Raw genomic sequence first — 16,863 nt, 5'->3', positions numbered from 1 at the left:
ATTGTTCACATACAGCTAGACGTGCCAACATGCAAAATCATTGTGAAGCATCATGTAATGGGAGCATATTTTCACTATCAAACTACATTTAGGAACGGCATGTAAACCAAAACCTTCTTACTGGTATCGATATCAGTTATTTACATCTTAGAATGGAATCTTCCATCTTGAGGAATGAATGAAGAATTCATACTGCTATATTATGTGGGTAATCAGTCAGTGTTTGTCTAGTCTTCCTACTCTTTGACCCTTGGGTCATACCATCATCATCAACATGGCTGCCGCAGACCAAGAACCCCACGTCAGCGCAGTTCGTCCTCGTTCCTACCAAGACGAGAGCTATCTGCACGGGTTTCTTGGAACTGTGAATGACTTACAGAAGGCTGGGGTACTGCAGGATGTCGTCCTTGAAGTCGAGGGCCGGCGGTTTCCCTGCCATCGGCTTGTTCTGTCCGCGGCCAGCCCCTACTTCAGGGCCATGTTTACAAGTGACATGGCAGAAAGTCGTCAGAAGACCGTTGTTTTACAGGTAGGGCTGGGGTGATGTGTGGTTAGAATAGAGTGAAACAGGGAACTTTTGAAGATTCAACAAATGTTCCCTCAATGTGTCCCTTGCTATGCCCCCACTTACTGGCCTCTTTGGTATCAAGGGGTTAAAGGTCAAATTATTATTGATGTAAGCATGTGTTTTTAAACAAAATAATTGCTCAAGGCTCACAGTTATCAGACACAGATGTACAACAAGTATAAGAGATTATTACTAGTGATGTTAAAGTGCGGGATGAAAATTTAGCATCCATTTTATTGTGCCACAGTAGGAGGAACTGAGAAGCACTATCTTTGGTTTGGCAGGTGAGGTTTTAGTTTTCTCTGCTGTATATACCCTGATAAAAATAGCTGACGTGGGGAATGTTTTAAAATTGTTACGTTCTATTGTACTGCAGGGTTTGGATTCAGGCGTCTTTGAGGAGATTCTGAGTTACATCTACTCGGGATCCCTCCATGTGTCCCTGGACAAAGTGCAGCCCCTGTACCAGGCAGCCGACCTCCTCCAACTGGACTATGTGAGAGACACCTGCAGCAGCTACATGGCCATGAATGTGGAGCGCTCCACCTGTGTGGACCTGTACCAGTTTGCTGATGTCTTCTATGTGGACAAGGTCCAGAAAGCTTGTCTGCAGTTGATCCATAGACACTTTGTTGAGGTGGGTCTAATGTTTTGATATTTGGTCACTTGAACTTTCATATCATACAAAGGTTGGTTCAGTCTGTAATGAAATTCAGAACCAACTTTTCAGAGCTTATTTTTCAGTCCGTACTGTACTTGTACTCTGCACCCTCCACAGCTTGCCTCCAGCGATGAGTTTTGCAGCCTGAGTGTGAACCAACTGACTGAGATCATCAGCCACGATGAGCTGGATGTTAAAGAGGAGACAACAGTGTGGGAGGCTGTGGTGAGATGGGTGCAGCACAGCAGGGAGGACAGGTAAGTGTCATTATTTGGAAAGCCTTATGACTGAAGAATCTTGGCTCATGTTCCAGCTTCCTAGATTGCTTTGCATTTTTGTACAAGATACTAATACAGAATGTTACCACTACCCTGTATCCTACAGACTGCACCACCTACCCAGCATCCTCCCTCACATCCGCTTCAACCTGCTGACCTCAGATGACATGGCAGCCATCTTGGATCACCCCCTGGTCAGGGAGGATCCTGGGGGTTCTGAGGTCATCAGGAATGTGGTACAGAAAGGGAACCCCAGACTGAAGCCAAGGCTTGGGATGACCACAGAAATGGCTCTGCTACTCAACACAGATGAGGAGTCAGTAAATTTTTGTTCTTCGTTTGACCATCAAGGTCGGGAAAACAATTCTTGCACAATGCCGGTGCCATTCTGCCTTTTGTAGTTCTATGATGCACATTTTACGGTTTATGATACACAGCTTCAATCACAAGACGTATACTCTTCACCCAATTTCCACTTACGGTTGAGCACATTTCTCTGAGACTGCAAGGTTTAATAGGTGTGATCAATCAAAGTAGAAGGTAGCATTTGATAGTTGATTGTTTTGGCGGGTGATGTAGGCAGTACTCGGCTATACTTCAGACCGCGCTTCCAAACGACCCTGTCCAACGGGTTTACACTGACAAGGCCGCATGGATATCCTTTTAAAGGTATTGATTTGCAGTCCAGTCATTTTGAGGGCGTTTGTAATGTTCTTTGTTTTTTTTTTTTCTTTTCAGGTTAGACGGTTTCCTCTTCATGAACCCTCAAGAAGGGAAGTACATCAGCTGCGGTTACGGTACTAACTTCCCTCCGCGTATTTCAACTATGACAGTCACAAGTGATAATGATATCTACATCATAAGCACTGACGACACATTATGGTATGAGAATAAGCTATCCCTGTTCAAGTACAACCATGGAGAAAACACTTGGGAAAATGCAGGCATGGCCTCGTTGTCTGTGTTGATACGACCAGGAGACGATTTGAGGATCTACGAAGAGCATCTCGTTGAAGTTGATCGAGTTTTATATTACATTGTTGCTGATCAAGTAGTAAGCAGTTCTTTGATGCGGATGAGCAAGTATAACCAGTCCCTGGACCAGTGGCAGGAGTGTTCACAACTGCAACTTGACAGACCTGTAGATGACAGTACAGCAGTGTCTTGTGGTTCACGCCTCTACTTCCTCACCATCACAGAGGTGCATCGCTACGACCCGAGCCAGAATCTTTGGTGTAAGCGGACCCCACCGTGGGACATTCATGAAGTCAGTACAGCCGTTGCCATGGGAACAGAGATCTTCTGCACAGATTTTTACTTAACTCAGACCATGGTGTACAGCACAGAGTCAGACTGCTGGCAGAAACTGCAAGGCTGGCCGAAACCACAAAACACTTATATTGAATATGTTCCCAAGCTATTTGTACTGGAGAACCAGTTGCACATATTGATAACATGTACTAGTGACTCCCAGGAAGGATTCATATATTTTGTATGTGTGTATGACAGGTCTTCTGATGCCTGGACAGACTTGAAGGCCACTTTGCCTAATATGAGCTATTTTGCGCATGGTTGTCATTGCCCCGTGGCACGTATATACCTGCCATACCTTAAGGGGGCATAAAAGCACATATCGTTACATGCTGCGTTTTTAAGCATTGATGTACATGATAAGGATCCATAGAGTACAGCCAGCAGGACTCTATGACACTTACCTTTAGATCTTTGTTTGGCTTTTAGGAATATCCTTACAATGGGAGAAACATTTCATATGGAATTGAACGTAGCAATTTGATAGAAACATTGATTCTATGTAATTTCTCTTTATGTGTTTTTTTTTTGTCATGTAATGTTAGTCTGGTAATGTTAGTCTGGTAATGTTAGCCTGACTAAGTTGCACTTATAGCAGCCGTCCACTGGTCAGACCCTTCAGGAAAGGATTCCATAGAGCTTAGGGCTTTTGCTGAAGAGGCAAATTGCAAAGTTATGCATGTTCATGAAGAGTACACCAGTGTCTGAATGTGAACCAAATCTAACATGTCTTTCATGAGATTGGGAGCTACCAGTACTACTATTCTCACCAGTTTACGTTCTCATTTAACGTTACAATGTTTATCTTTTTCTATTATTTTCAAAACAATAAATATCTACTGATATATCCAAACGTCGCCCATTTAATTTGATTTACTGAGATTGCAAAGAATACATTACACGTGAGTATTGCCAGGTGCTATTCTGTTTCAAGTCGAGTTGTAAAGGTAAACTGGTCAATGTCATGTTCAAAGGAAAATACAATTACGCGTAACGTTAAACAAAACGTTAACGTTAGTTCCACTGTTAGCCCATCAGCTGGTCAAACAACTGATTGCACAGATAAATAACAGGCCAAGACTTTGCAATGTTATAAGATGTTGTGAAAACTCCTTTTTTTGCCACTTGTGAGTAATATTTCCACTTCGTTATACCATCCATCTCAAGTCATGGCACATCTCTGTTACTGCTACATTATTAGGGTAATCAGAGTTGGCTTGCTCTACCTACCCTTTGACCAAACCCTTTGACACTGCATGGGATGGGTCATACCATCATCATCAACATGGCCGCCGCAGACCAAGAACCCAACGTCAGCGCAGTTCGCCCTCGTTCCTACCAAGACGAGAGCTATCTGCACGGGTTTCTTGGAACTGTGGGCGACTTACAGAAGGCTGGGGTACTGCAGGATGTCGTCCTTGAAGTCGAGGGCCGGCGGTTTCCCTGCCATCGGCTTGTTTTGGCCGCGGCCAGCCCCTACTTCAGGGCCATGTTTACAAGTGACATGGCGGAAAGTCGTCAGAAGACGGTTATTTTACAGGTAGGCTTGGTGTGACGTGTGGATGAAATAGAGTGAAACAGGGAACTCTCAAAGATTCTACGTATCGTAGAGAAGGGGTAAAACAGGCGAAACCAATTTTGTAACAAAAATATCAAACTTTCCTTTGATATGTCCCTCGCTCTGCCCCCCTCCCCACTTACTACTAGTAAGGCCACAGCTAGTAAATTTTATGGATGACATATCCTCTGCAGACTGCAAAAATAGTGCGATAGAAAAAAACAAGATGGGTGAAAAAAAAAACAAGATGGCTACATTTTCAAAAATAGGCACCATAAAGTTGTGATGAATGTTGTAACAAGAATTAAAGGTACAAAATTTGGTGTCAGAGCTAATAAGTCATTCAAGACATGTACAGTGCAGTACTGGTGTGGTAAAAGTGACACTAGTGTGGTAGACTAGCATCACCAACAAAGTTGTTAACCACACTCATGGCTTCCATATTGGTGTCACTTTTACAACTATGATAAGTTTCATTTCTACAACTACGGTCCTGGGTACAAGATAACATATTTGCTCATTTTGGTACTTTATCGTCATGTTGACCATCCCAGTAGAAGAAAAAAAATTCTTCTTTTTTTTCCTGAAACCAGGCGAAAATTAATGCGCGCGCTGATGTCATCCATAAAATTTACTGTGGCCTAAATGACGATCTCTTTAGTATTTAGGGCTTAAAGGTCACCTTCTCTGGTCAAGAATGATTATGAACATGAATATTCGCATCAGAAACATTTCTCTATGTGCAAATATTAGAGATTACGTATCTATCAAATTGCAGACTGGTATTTAAAAATTAACTTTCATTATAATAAAAGAAGTAACGTTATATCTACCCTGATGATATTACCTTATGTGCTGAGCTTATGAACATTGTTACATTATATTATTCTGCAGGGTTTGGATTCAGGCATGTTTGGGGAGATCCTTAGTTACATCTACTCGGGAACCCTCCATGTGTCCCTGGACAAAGTGCAGCCCCTGTACCAGGCAGCCGACCTCCTCCAACTGGACTATGTGAGAGACACCTGCAGCAGCTACATGGCCATGAACGTGGAGCGCTCCACCTGTGTGGACCTGTACAAGTTTGCTGATGTCTTCTCTGTGGACATTGTCCAGAAACCTTGTCTGCATTTGATCCATAGAAACTTTGCTGAGGTGGGTCTGGTATTTTAATTGTGGGTCACTTCACCTCTGGAAGAATTAAAAACTTAGTGGAGACCTTTGATTTGTTTCATAAGCTAGGAGACAGATATTTTAGGGGATTTTATCTACAATTTTTTATATTATTTTGTGATCTTTATAGCTGTCTTCCAAATAACAGAAAAATGGAACCCACTTTGCAGTGCTAATCTTTCACTGTTAAGAAGCCTTTACAAATAAAACGTTGCTTTCTACAGTACCATACATGTACATGAACTCTGCACCTCCACAGGTTGCCTCCAGTGAGGAGTTTTGCAGTCTGAGTGTGAATCAGCTGACTGAGATCATCAGCCACGATGAGCTGGATGTTAAAGAGGAGACAACAGTGTGGGAGGCTGTGGTGAGATGGGTACAGCACAGCAAGGAGGACAGGTGGTTGTCATCTATGGGTGTCTCCTATTTGTATAACCTGTTGGTAATTCTGTGTACACATTGAATGACTGCAGAAACTAAATTCATTATTACCATTTTGGCATGTTATAATACAAGATTCAACGTCCCAGAAATTTTGTCAGTGATGTAGAAACATGTCCACAAAACATTGGTCCTACTCTGTACTCTACAGACTGCACCACCTACCCAGCATCCTCCCTCACATTCGGTTCAACCTGATGACCTCAGATGACACGACAGCCATCTTGGATCACCCCCTAGTCAAGGAGGATCCTGGGAGCCTTGAGATCATCAGGAATGTGGTACAGAAAGGGAACCCCAACCTGAAACCAAGGCTTGGGATGACTACAGAAATGGTTCTGCTCTTCAATGATGAGTCAGTATATACTTCTTCTGCATTTGACTTCTTAGGTCTCAGGGCTCTAAATACTTTTTTCTGCATACCTTCACTGGTGCAGGTAACATTGAAAATTACCAGCACCAGACAAATTTTACCTGCACCACTCTGAACTTAGGAATTATGAATCATACTAAAATTGTTCTGGAAGCGTGCATTGCTATTTTTTCTTTCATACTTCATCAATGGTTTTAGCTAATAACAATCCATACACACCTACAATGACATCATAGGACATTTATGTATAAAACCCAGTACATGGACCAGTGCTGGTAAGGTGCAGGTAGACACCAGAAATACCTGCACAGCTCCAATTTTACCTGCACTAACCTGCATATGCAGGTAGTATTTCGAGCCCTGTGGTCTACAATTCTTGAACAAGGTTTTTATTTGTACATCTTGGGGTCCTGCAAAACACATTTTCACTCACAATCATGTAAAAAGCTCAGCACCTAATTCCATTACATGCAGAATGCTATTCCTCTGAGGCCACAAGGTCGGTTTTGAAAGATAACAGCAGTGCATGCTGTGATTTGGGCCTAATTCCTGAGGAAATGGCATGAGCTTCCAGTCCGATTTTTTGACAGTTTACTTTATGTTCTATCCCCCTTAGTTCCAAAGAGATCCTCTTCATGAACCCTCAGGAAGGGCCGTACATCAGATGCAGCTACAAGCCTGAAGACTTTCCTCGTGCCACAGATGTGGCAGTCAGCAGAGACAATAACATCTACATCTTGACTAATAAGAGAGAGAGTAACGATCAGTTGTCCATATTTAAGTACAACCATGCAGAGAATGTGTGGGAAGATGCTGGTATGTCCTCAGTATGTAAGAGGCGTAGACCAGAAAAAGATATTTCACACAATGATCTCCTCGTTGAAGTTGATGGTGTTTTATACTATCTTGATGTGGATCTGGAATATGGCGAGGTATTGATGAGAAAGTACAACGGGCACACGGACCAATGGGAGGAATGTTCACTGCTTTGTCTTGACAACAGTGCATATGACAGTGCAGCAGTATCTTGCGGCCCACACATCTATTTCCTCACAAGCAAGGAACTGCATCGTTACGACTCGAGCCAGGACCATTGGAGCAAGCGGGCTCTACCAGTGGACATTCCTGAAGTCTGCACAGCTGTTGCCATGGGAACAGGGATTTTCTGTGCAGATGTTTACTTCACTCAGACTATTGTGTACAACACAGAGTCAGACTGCTGGCAGAAACTGCAAGGCTGGCCAGAAAACTGCAATACTTTTCAATGTTTCCAGGCTTTTCGTACTGGATAACCAGCTGCACATTTCGTTAACCTGTGCAGGTGTATATCTGGTGTTTGTGTATGACAGGTCCGCTGATGCCTGGAGCGAGTTGGAGGCCAGTCTGCCCGATAAGAGATATTATGGGTGTGGTTCTTGTTTCCCTGTGGCACGTATATACCTACCATATCTTAATGGGACATCCTGCGACAGCATTTTGCAGTGTTGCTTGCAGGATAACGATACGTAGAGTACAGGGCAGGGCTGATTAACGATATTTTGTGTTTTTCTGAATGCTCAGCAACGAGATAGATGTACTCGACTCATGCTTTAGTAGAAGAAATAGGATCTACTGATTGAAATACTTCTTTCTCTAAGTGATTATTGTCCCCTAACAGTAGTAAGTACAAGATTACCCTGAGTGCCTTCCACTTACGCACAGATTTTGAATCACTCAGAATATGACATACGACACAGAGTCAGACTGCTGGCAAAAACTGCATGGTTGACCAAACCCGCGAAACCTGACTATCAGGCATCTTACGAATCCTTTCGTACTGGAGGTCCAGCTGTCTTATCCTTTTCAGGTGAATGTGCAGGATAAGGGCGCCTAGAGTACAGAGAAGCGCCGTCTTTTTCATGACAGAAGGATGCATAGACGAAAGGACGGCCGATTAATGACGTTTTGTTTAAATCTTGGGCTTTACTGAATGCTTTACACAGTGCAATATTACTTCTTTCTTATATAGGTACAAAACTAGTGCTGTGTGAATCTACCTTCGTTTGTATTATATTTACTTGAATAGACGATGTTTCACCAATTTCTATCCCGTTTAAATGTCAGCTGTACTTTGAAGAAGCTCTTTTAAGAAGCCACTATGATTTATGTTGTGGTAAATTTTATACAAGCATCTTTTAATTGTTTTCTATTGATTAAGCAAGTTAAACAAAAAGTTGCATGTTTGTCAGTTAAAGGTTCATACTTATGTAAGTTACTCTATGCTACAATAAACCCATTCTTAATTTCTTGGATGTCTCTGTTTCATAACCTGACCAATCAACAGTTGTTTCCAACAAAGCAGCTGGGACATAAACGACTAAGACTTTTCGAACACTACAACGTTACATGCTTTCTCAGCTAACCAACCGACAAGCACTCTTTATCATAGCTTTTTCTCGTTTATTTACTTAAAAATTAACTCTGAAGTTATCGGCACGTAAAACAGAATCTTCCTACCACCGTTAATTATATAAGTATCGGTTTAATATTCACATGTGATTTTTGTCATCCTTCCGTCTCAAGAGACATGATTGCACTCATACAGCTACATTATGTGGGTAATGGGTTCATGTCCTACTACCTTTGACCCTATGGTCATATCATCAACCTCAACAACATGGCCGCCGCAGACCAAGAACCCCACGTCAGCACAGTTCGTCCTCGTTCCTACCAAGATGAGAGCTATCTGCACGGGTTTCTTGGAACTGTGGGCGACTTACAGAAGGCAGGGAAATTTCAGGATGTCGTCCTTGAAGTCGAGGGCCGGCGGTTTCCCTGCCATCGGCTTGTTCTGTCCGCGGCCAGCCCCTACTTCAGGGCCATGTTTACAAGTGACATGGCGGAAAGTCGTCAGAAGACGGTTGTTTTACAGGTAGGGTTGGCGTGACGTATGGTTAGAATAGAGTGAAACAGGGAACTTTCAAAGATAATACGCATTATAGAGAACATGTAAAATGAGGGAAATCCATTGTTTTCCCAAAATTGTTCCTGTGATGTATCCTCTCTCTGCCCCCCTCCCCACTTACTGATGCTGTTGGTTGTGTTAAGGGGTTAAAGGTCAACATAGCGGGCCACACTTTACCACTATGAGTCTGTATTTTAAGTTTAAAATAAGAATCTATTTAAAATATCGGAAACAGACTACTATACATGCAAGAAGTAGTAGAGAATATACAGATAAAATAGAATGGGATGAAAAATTAAGATATCTGACATTCACCTTTTATCTGTACCTAATCCAAGCAAATCCTACGGTGGGATTAGGTAGTTCATGTATCAAAAGCTGACAAAGGATTGTAGGACTGTGCATTGGCTTATGTTTTCGTAGGATCTGCTTGGAGAAACCTATACCCTATCAATAGTACATGTACCTTATGTGATAAACGTTATGTTGTATTGTTTCGCAGGGTTTGGATGCAGGCATGTTTGGGGAGATCCTGAGTTACATCTACTCGGGAACCCTCCATGTGTCCCTGGACAAAGTGCAGCCCCTGTACCAGGCAGCCGACCTCCTCCAACTGGACTATGTGAGAGACACCTGCAGCAGCTACATGGCCATGAACGTAGAGTGCTCCACCTGTGTGGACCTGTACAAGTTTGCGGATGACTTCTCTGTGGATATTGTCCAGAAAGCTTGTGTGCAGTTGATCCATAGAAACTTTGTTGAGGTGGGTTTGATATTCATTTTTATGGTTAACAACTCATGGAAGATTCAGTTTATGACTTATGCAAGGGTTGTTGGAATCTGTGATGAAATTCTTTGTGTTTGAGTGTTATAAAAGTATTGCAAATGTTTGTACAGGTTGTTCCATTTTTTGTTTAAGTACAGTGACCTTTATTTAGGGCCTAGGGGATGTCGTGTACAATATTAAACTTTCAAATATCTTTGAAAAGGTTCATCAGCCATGTATGGATACAGTTACAATAAATTTTTTTGAAGGAATGACTGTTTTTAAAGGTTAGTTACATACCTCCGATGGCAGTCCATCTTGTTCAAGAAGAGTGACTTAGTCTCCCTCTCCAATGCCCAAGTCATACCTACCCCTACTCCCCATGAAGGCGGGGGGAGGGGGCAGATGATCTACGCAAGCCTGACCAAGTCTCGTGTTCTCTCACGAGATTGAGACTAGGTCACGCTCCGTGAATAAGATGGACTAATAGCCATTAAAAAAATTGGAGGTACTAGTATGTACCTTACCTTTAACACAGTCATTGCTTGAAGAAAATGTATTGTAACTGAACCTTCAAAGCTGTTCTCTGAAAAGTATCCTTAAATGCATTTAAGTTCGCGGGGATTTAATTTTGCGTTAGCCGGAAAAAGGACTTTTCGCGGTGGTTTTAATTTCGCGGTAGCACCAGGTACGGTAGTCTCTTAGTGCCATGGAAAAATGTTCGCGGTGGTTTTGAGTTCGCAGTGAAGCGGCCACTGTGAAAACCGCGAACATTAATCTACCGCGAAAGTTTCTGCATTTACAGTATACAAGAATATAAGGATGGCAGAACCCACTTTCAGTGTTCAGTGTTTAAGCAAGGAGTTTATGACGATCCTTTACCAATCAAAAGTCCACAGTACCATACGTGTACATTTACTGTTCCCCTCCACAGGTTGCCTCGAGCAAAGAGTTTTGTAGCCTGAGTGTGAATCAGCTGACTGAGATCATCAGCCACGATGACATAGATGTTAAAGAGGAGACAACAGTGTGGGAGGCTGTGGTGAGATGGGTGCAGCACAGCAGGGAGGACAGGTGGGTGTTGCACGATTGTTGATATGGACGTGTAACTTGTGTTTAGATGATTGCAGTCATGGATGACTGCATAAGCTACTTCTATTTTGTTTGTTTGTTTGAACCTTTTTATTTATGCATGAAAACTTGAATCAATTTTCATTGAGGTCTTGAGGGAAGACAATGTATCATTTAAAGTTCTAATGACAAGTTATAATTGACAAGTGACCAGTGATGTCAAAAGTTGGCCCATGCCCTGTACCCCACAGACTGCACCACCTTCCCAGCATCCTCCTTCACATCCGCTTCAACCTGCTGACCTCAGACGACACGGCAGCCATCTTGGATCACCCCCTGGTTAGGGAGGATCCTGGGAGTTCTGAGGTTATCAGGAATGTGGTACAGGAAGGGAACTCCAACCTGAAGCCGAGGCTTGGGATGACAACAGAAATGGCTATTCTGGAGCCTAGGTTAGCATATACTTATACGTTTCATGTGAATAATCCTTGCACATATATTTTCTTATGTTACACATTTCCACTGTGTCAGTCATGTAATTGTCCTTACATCTAATTGCAACTTTTTTCAAGGGGCTACAGGTTTGATAGATGACAAAGTACAGGCTCTGATTTTGGCCTTATTCCTGTAAAAAGTTTTTTTGACTGTTTTTATTTACAGTTCACAGTTTGGAAGGTCCAAAAGACTCCTCTTCATGAACCCTCAGGAAGAGAAGTTCATCAGATGCAGGTACAGTCAAGAAGACATGCCTGAGTTCTCTGCTATGACAGTCACCAGTGAAAACGACATCTACATCCTGCAAACTGAAGAATCAGAGGAAGAGAATCAACTGTCCCTGTTTAAGTACAACCATGCAGAAAACGTGTGTGAACCAGCAGGTGTGTCTGCAATACCCAAGGGACCAGAAGATGACTTGTGCTGCCATTGGCACTACCTGTATGAAGTTGATCACATTTTGTACTACATTTTGTTTAATCCTGAAGCAGACAGACCATTGGTGCAGGTGAGAAAGTACAACCAGAACACAAACCAGTGGCAGGAGTGTTCACAGCTGCAACTTCCTGATAATATTTGGAACAGTGCAGTACTGCCCTGCGGTCCAAACCTGTATTTCCTCTCAACCAAGGAAATATATCGCTACGACCCAAGCGAGGACAAGTGGTGCAGGCGAACACCACTGTGGACCTTGAATGAATTCTATACAGCCGTTGCCATGGGAACTGAGATTTTTTGCACAGATATGGAATTTACACAGACTATTGTGTATGATACAGAGGCAGACAGCTGGCAGAAACTGCAAGGCTGGCCAATCCCAGACATCTTCGCTGTTCATGGTCTTCCAATTTTATTCGTACTGGAGAACCAACTGCACATATTGTTAACCTGTGTTAGCGACTCCCAGGAAGGGTACATATATCTGGTGTATGTGTATGACAGGTCTGCTGATGCCTGGAGAGAGTTGAAGGCAAATCTGCCTAATAGGGAGTATTATGCATGTGGTTCTTTTTCCCCTGTGGCACGTATGTACCTACCATATCTAAAGGGGACATGAAATACATCACTTTGTATGCTTTCCAGTGTTGATGTGCAGGATAAGGACACAGAAAGTACAGGACAGGACTGATAGATATTGGCTTTTGTGGAATTTTGTGTTGCGTGATTAACATAGTATTAGTTGCTCACTTGACAGTTTTTGTTACAAAGTGAATTGAAGAGTTATACACCTTAGATTAAGACCAGTTTATGTAGATTAATCTCCATATTACATCTTTGTAAATAATTTTACACAATAAATATAAAGTGATTGAAAGAAGTAGCCATCGTTTCCTTTACCATCAAGTACTGTTATATCTGGAGCCCTATATATTGTATTTTCAGAAGATAGTAGGTAAAGCATTTTATACAGCCAGATGTGCTGTCCTTGTTAATCAAATAGGGCATAACATTATTTTATTTATATGAAAACAAAACTCAAATTGATGACTCAGACAAAACATGAAAAAAAAAACCTTTCTGCTAGCGGTATAGATATCGATATAAATTTTCTATGTCATCTCAATGAATGGTGTTAGTACAGGTGCTGCTACATTATGTGGGTAATCAGTAGAGGTCTACTCTTTGACCCTTGGGTCATTTCATCACCAAGATGGCCGCCGCAGACCAAGAACCCCACGCCAGCGCAGTTCGTCCTCGTTCCTACCAAGACGAGAGCTATCTGCACGGGTTTCTTGGAACTGTGAGCGACTTACAGAAGGCTGGGGTACTGCAGGACGTCGTCCTTGAAGTCGAGGGCCGGCGGTTTCCCTGCCATCGGCTTGTTCTGTCCGCGGCCAGCCCCTACTTCAGGGCCATGTTTACAAGTGACATGGCGGAAAGTCGGCAGAAGACGGTTGTTTTACAGGTAGGGTTGGCGTGACATGTGGTTAGAATAGACTGAGACAGGAAACATTCTAAGATGTAGCGTATCACAGAGAAGGTGCAAAACAGGCGAAACCCTTTTTTTGGACGCCAAATGTGTCCCTCGCTATGCCCCCCTCCCCACTTTATACTACTAGTAAATGTAGTACATTTTGTACTTTGGTATTTAGGGGTTAAAGGTCACGTAGCTGGTCAAGGAGCATTGCTATCAAGTATCAGAAACATTTTTTATGTGCAAATAGTAGAGATTATGTATCTATAAAATTGCACACCTGGATTTAAAGATTAATCTTCATTATAATAAAAGAAGTATATGGTGATAATACCTTTTGTGTTTATAAGTGTTTGAACATTGTTATGTTTAATATATTGTACCACAGGATTTGGATGCAGCAATGTTTGAGGAGATCCTGAGTTACATCTACTCGGGAACCCTCCATGTGTCCCTGGACAAAGTGCAGCCCCTGTGCCAGGCAGCCGACCTCCTCCAACTGGACTATGTGAGAGACACCTGCAGCAGCTACATGGCCATGAACGTGGAGCGCTCCACCTGTATGGACCTGTACAAGTTTGCTGATATCTACTCTGTGGACAGTGTGCAGAAACCTTGTCTGCATTTGATCCATAGAAACTTTCTTGAGGTGGGTCAGGTATTTTGATTGTGGGTCACGTCACTTCTGGAAGAATTAAAAACTTATTGGAAGCCTTTTGATTTCTTTCATATTAAACAGAGTGACAGATATTTTAGGGGATTTTATCTACAATTTTTTTTTTTTTTTGATTTTGTGATCTTTATAGCTGTCTTCCAAATAACAAAAAAATGGAACCCACTTTTCAGTGCTAATCTTTCACTGTTAAGAAGCCTTTACAAATAAAACGTTGCTTTCTAAAGTACCATACATGTACATGAACTCTGCACCTCCACAGGTTGCCTCCAGTGAGGAGTTTTGCAGTCTGAGTGTGAATCAGCTGACTGAGATCATCAGCCACGATGAGCTGGATGTTAAAGAGGAGACAACAGTGTGGGAGGCTGTGGTGAGATGGGTGCAGCACAGCAGGGAGGATAGGTGGGTGTAATTATCTCCATAGCTGTCTTCTATTGTCTAATCTGTTTGTAATTTTGTGTACACATTGAATGACTGTAGAAACCCAATTCATTACTACCATTTTGGCAGGTTATAAATATAGAATACAACACGGTGTATTCCGTATCGCCCAAGGTATCAGCCCGGCCGCGGGTCAGATCGCCCGACGGCCGAAGGGATCCGACCCGCGGAAGGGCTGAGACCGAGGGTGATGCGGAATACACTGTGTTGTATTTTATTTATGTCATACCCACCTGAGAAAACCCATGTTTTGAAGCAAAATGCGCCAGAAGTTAAACAAATTTGGTGCCCTCAAAAAAAAGCGTTGCAACAGTAATGTTCCAACGTCCGAATCAGGTATTCGAACTTTCAATGGCGCCCTACTCTGCCCACTCGAAACAGTTCGATTTATTCCAATGGAGCCCGTGTGATAAGCCCGGGCCGTACGGAAAGTTATCAGCCGGTCCGGAACACCCGTATCGAACGTTTTGGCGTCACAGGTATGACATAATACAAGATTCAACATCTCAGAATTTTCTTCAGTGATTTAGAAACATGTCTACAAAACTTTGGTCCTACTCTGTACTCTACAGACAGCATCATGTCATCTTCTGTTCTGTACCCTACAGACAAGTTTTACCTTGCCATGCATATCCTAACACCCCCATGTGAACCTCTTGTACCATACAGACTGCACCACCTGCCCAGCATCCTCCCTCACATCCGCTTCAACCTGCTGACCTCAGATGACACGACAGCCATCTTGGAGCATCCCCTGGTCAGGGAGCAGCCTGGGAGTTCTGAGGTCGTCAGGAATGTGGTACAGAAAGGGAACCCTGACCTGAAACCGAGGCTTGGAATGACCACAGAGATGGCTATTCTGTGCTTTAGGTCAGCATATACTTATTTGTTTGATGTGAATGTACAATTCAGACAAGTTAGTATATACTTGTTTGTTTGACTTTGTAAGCTGTACAAAATCCTTGCACAACACCATGGGAACCTCATTTTGAGCTCTTGCTAAAAATGTAACATTCATCTGTTTCCTACTCAAGGACATTTCTTAGGAGCTAGAAGATCAGATTTGATCAATGATTGATTAAACAGTGCTTACTGTGATTTTAGCCTATAGAAATAGACGAGTTTCCAGTCCAGTTTTATTGACAGTTTTCGATGTATTTTTTCTTATCCAGTTTCAAGGAGCTCTTTTTCATGAACCCTCGTGAAGGGAAGTACATCAGCTGCAATTACAAAATAGAAGACCATCCTCATGCCAGAACCATGACAGTCACCAGTGATAACAACATCTACATCCTGCAAACTGAAGTATTTGAGGATGGGAATCAGTTGTCACTGTTTAAGTACAAACATAAAGAAAACGTGTGGGAAAAAACAGGTGTGTCCTCTAATGGACCAGAAGATGACTTGTATGAGACACACTTTCATGAAGTAGACAGGATTTTATATTACCTTGCTGTTAATCCTGAGGAAGACAGGCCATTGCTGGAGATGAAAAAGTACAATCTGCAGACGAACCAGTGGCAGGACTGTTCACAGCTGCAACTCAGGGAAACTTTAGACCACAGTGCAACAGTGTCCTGTGGTTCACATCTCTATTTCCTCAGAAGTGAGGAAGTGCATCGCTACAACCCAAGTCAGGACAAGTGGAGCAAGCGGACTCCACCGATCGATGTTCCTGATCCCTGTACAGCCGTTGCCATGGGAAGGGAGATTTTCTGCATTGATTTTGAATTCACACAGACTATGATGTACGACACAGACTCAGACTGCTGGCAGGAACTGCAAGGCTGGCCCAATCCACGAAACCTTGGTATGAAGTATCGTCCAAGTCTTTTTGTAATGGAAAACCAGCTGCATGCACTGTTGGACGTTGATGACCCTGACAGAAAAAGGTCACCAACAGACTGTGCGCATCACGTGTATGTGTATGACAGGTCTGCCGATGCCTGGAGAGAGTTGAAGGCCACCCTGCCTGATCTGCCTGATAAGAAATATGGTGTGTATGGTTCTTGTGCCCCTGTAGCACGATTGTACCTACCATATCTTAAACGGACATAAAACACATCACTTTTTATACTTTTATTGTTAATGTGCAGGAAAGGGACATGGGGCTAGAAACTACAGGGCAAGACTGATTAAAGACATTTTGTTTAGATATCAACAATGAGATTGATATGCTAGATTTTATACTAGAG

The 16,863-nt window shown here is 42.7% G+C and overlaps 3 protein-coding genes across 3 annotated transcripts; all 3 read left to right on the top strand.

Annotated features, from left to right (window-relative positions):
• The first annotated feature begins 467 nt into the window (after window positions 1–467).
• Window positions 468–3,671, top strand: LOC118423825 (kelch repeat and BTB domain-containing protein 8-like). The gene is made up of 5 exons (XM_035832093.1): window positions 468–529; window positions 945–1,205; window positions 1,347–1,486; window positions 1,614–1,823; window positions 2,246–3,671. The coding sequence occupies exons 1-5, from the start codon at window positions 479–481 to the stop codon at window positions 3,129–3,131; spliced, it is 1,548 nt and encodes a 515-aa protein (XP_035687986.1). The 5' UTR covers window positions 468–478; the 3' UTR covers window positions 3,132–3,671.
• Window positions 3,672–5,328: 1,657 nt separating this feature from the next.
• Window positions 5,329–16,742, top strand: LOC118423831 (kelch repeat and BTB domain-containing protein 8-like). The gene is made up of 4 exons (XM_035832101.1): window positions 5,329–5,531; window positions 5,809–5,948; window positions 15,338–15,538; window positions 15,841–16,742. Exons 1-4 carry the CDS (start codon window positions 5,415–5,417, stop codon window positions 16,724–16,726), a joined length of 1,344 nt encoding a protein of 447 aa, XP_035687994.1. The 5' UTR covers window positions 5,329–5,414; the 3' UTR covers window positions 16,727–16,742.
• Window positions 11,346–12,788, top strand: LOC118423834. Its single transcript, XM_035832115.1, has 2 exons — window positions 11,346–11,596; window positions 11,805–12,788. Exons 1-2 carry the CDS (start codon window positions 11,361–11,363, stop codon window positions 12,694–12,696), a joined length of 1,128 nt encoding a protein of 375 aa, XP_035688008.1. The 5' UTR covers window positions 11,346–11,360; the 3' UTR covers window positions 12,697–12,788.
• Window positions 16,743–16,863: the final 121 nt, after the last annotated feature.

This window comes from Branchiostoma floridae, chromosome 10, assembly GCF_000003815.2.
Source record: "Branchiostoma floridae strain S238N-H82 chromosome 10, Bfl_VNyyK, whole genome shotgun sequence".
Classification (NCBI taxonomy): Eukaryota; Metazoa; Chordata; class Leptocardii; order Amphioxiformes; family Branchiostomatidae; genus Branchiostoma; species Branchiostoma floridae.
Note: the sequence above shows the minus strand (reverse complement) of the source record. Positions and strands in the feature narration are given on the sequence as shown.

Coding starts and splice junctions, on each gene's coding strand:
- LOC118423831 (XM_035832101.1), top strand. CDS start 5,415: ATGGCCATGAACGTGGAGCGCTCCACCTGTGTGGACCTGTACAAGTTT. Junction 5,532..5,808: donor TCCATAGAAACTTTGCTGAG/GTGGGTCTGGTA, acceptor GCACCTCCACAG/GTTGCCTCCAGTGAGGAGTT. Junction 15,539..15,840: donor ATGGCTATTCTGTGCTTTAG/GTCAGCATATAC, acceptor TTTCTTATCCAG/TTTCAAGGAGCTCTTTTTCA.
- LOC118423834 (XM_035832115.1), top strand. CDS start 11,361: ATGTCAAAAGTTGGCCCATGCCCTGTACCCCACAGACTGCACCACCTT. Junction 11,597..11,804: donor ATGGCTATTCTGGAGCCTAG/GTTAGCATATAC, acceptor TTTTATTTACAG/TTCACAGTTTGGAAGGTCCA.
- LOC118423825 (XM_035832093.1), top strand. CDS start 479: ATGTTTACAAGTGACATGGCAGAAAGTCGTCAGAAGACCGTTGTTTTA. Junction 530..944: donor AGAAGACCGTTGTTTTACAG/GTAGGGCTGGGG, acceptor ATTGTACTGCAG/GGTTTGGATTCAGGCGTCTT. Junction 1,487..1,613: donor CAGCACAGCAGGGAGGACAG/GTAAGTGTCATT, acceptor TGTATCCTACAG/ACTGCACCACCTACCCAGCA.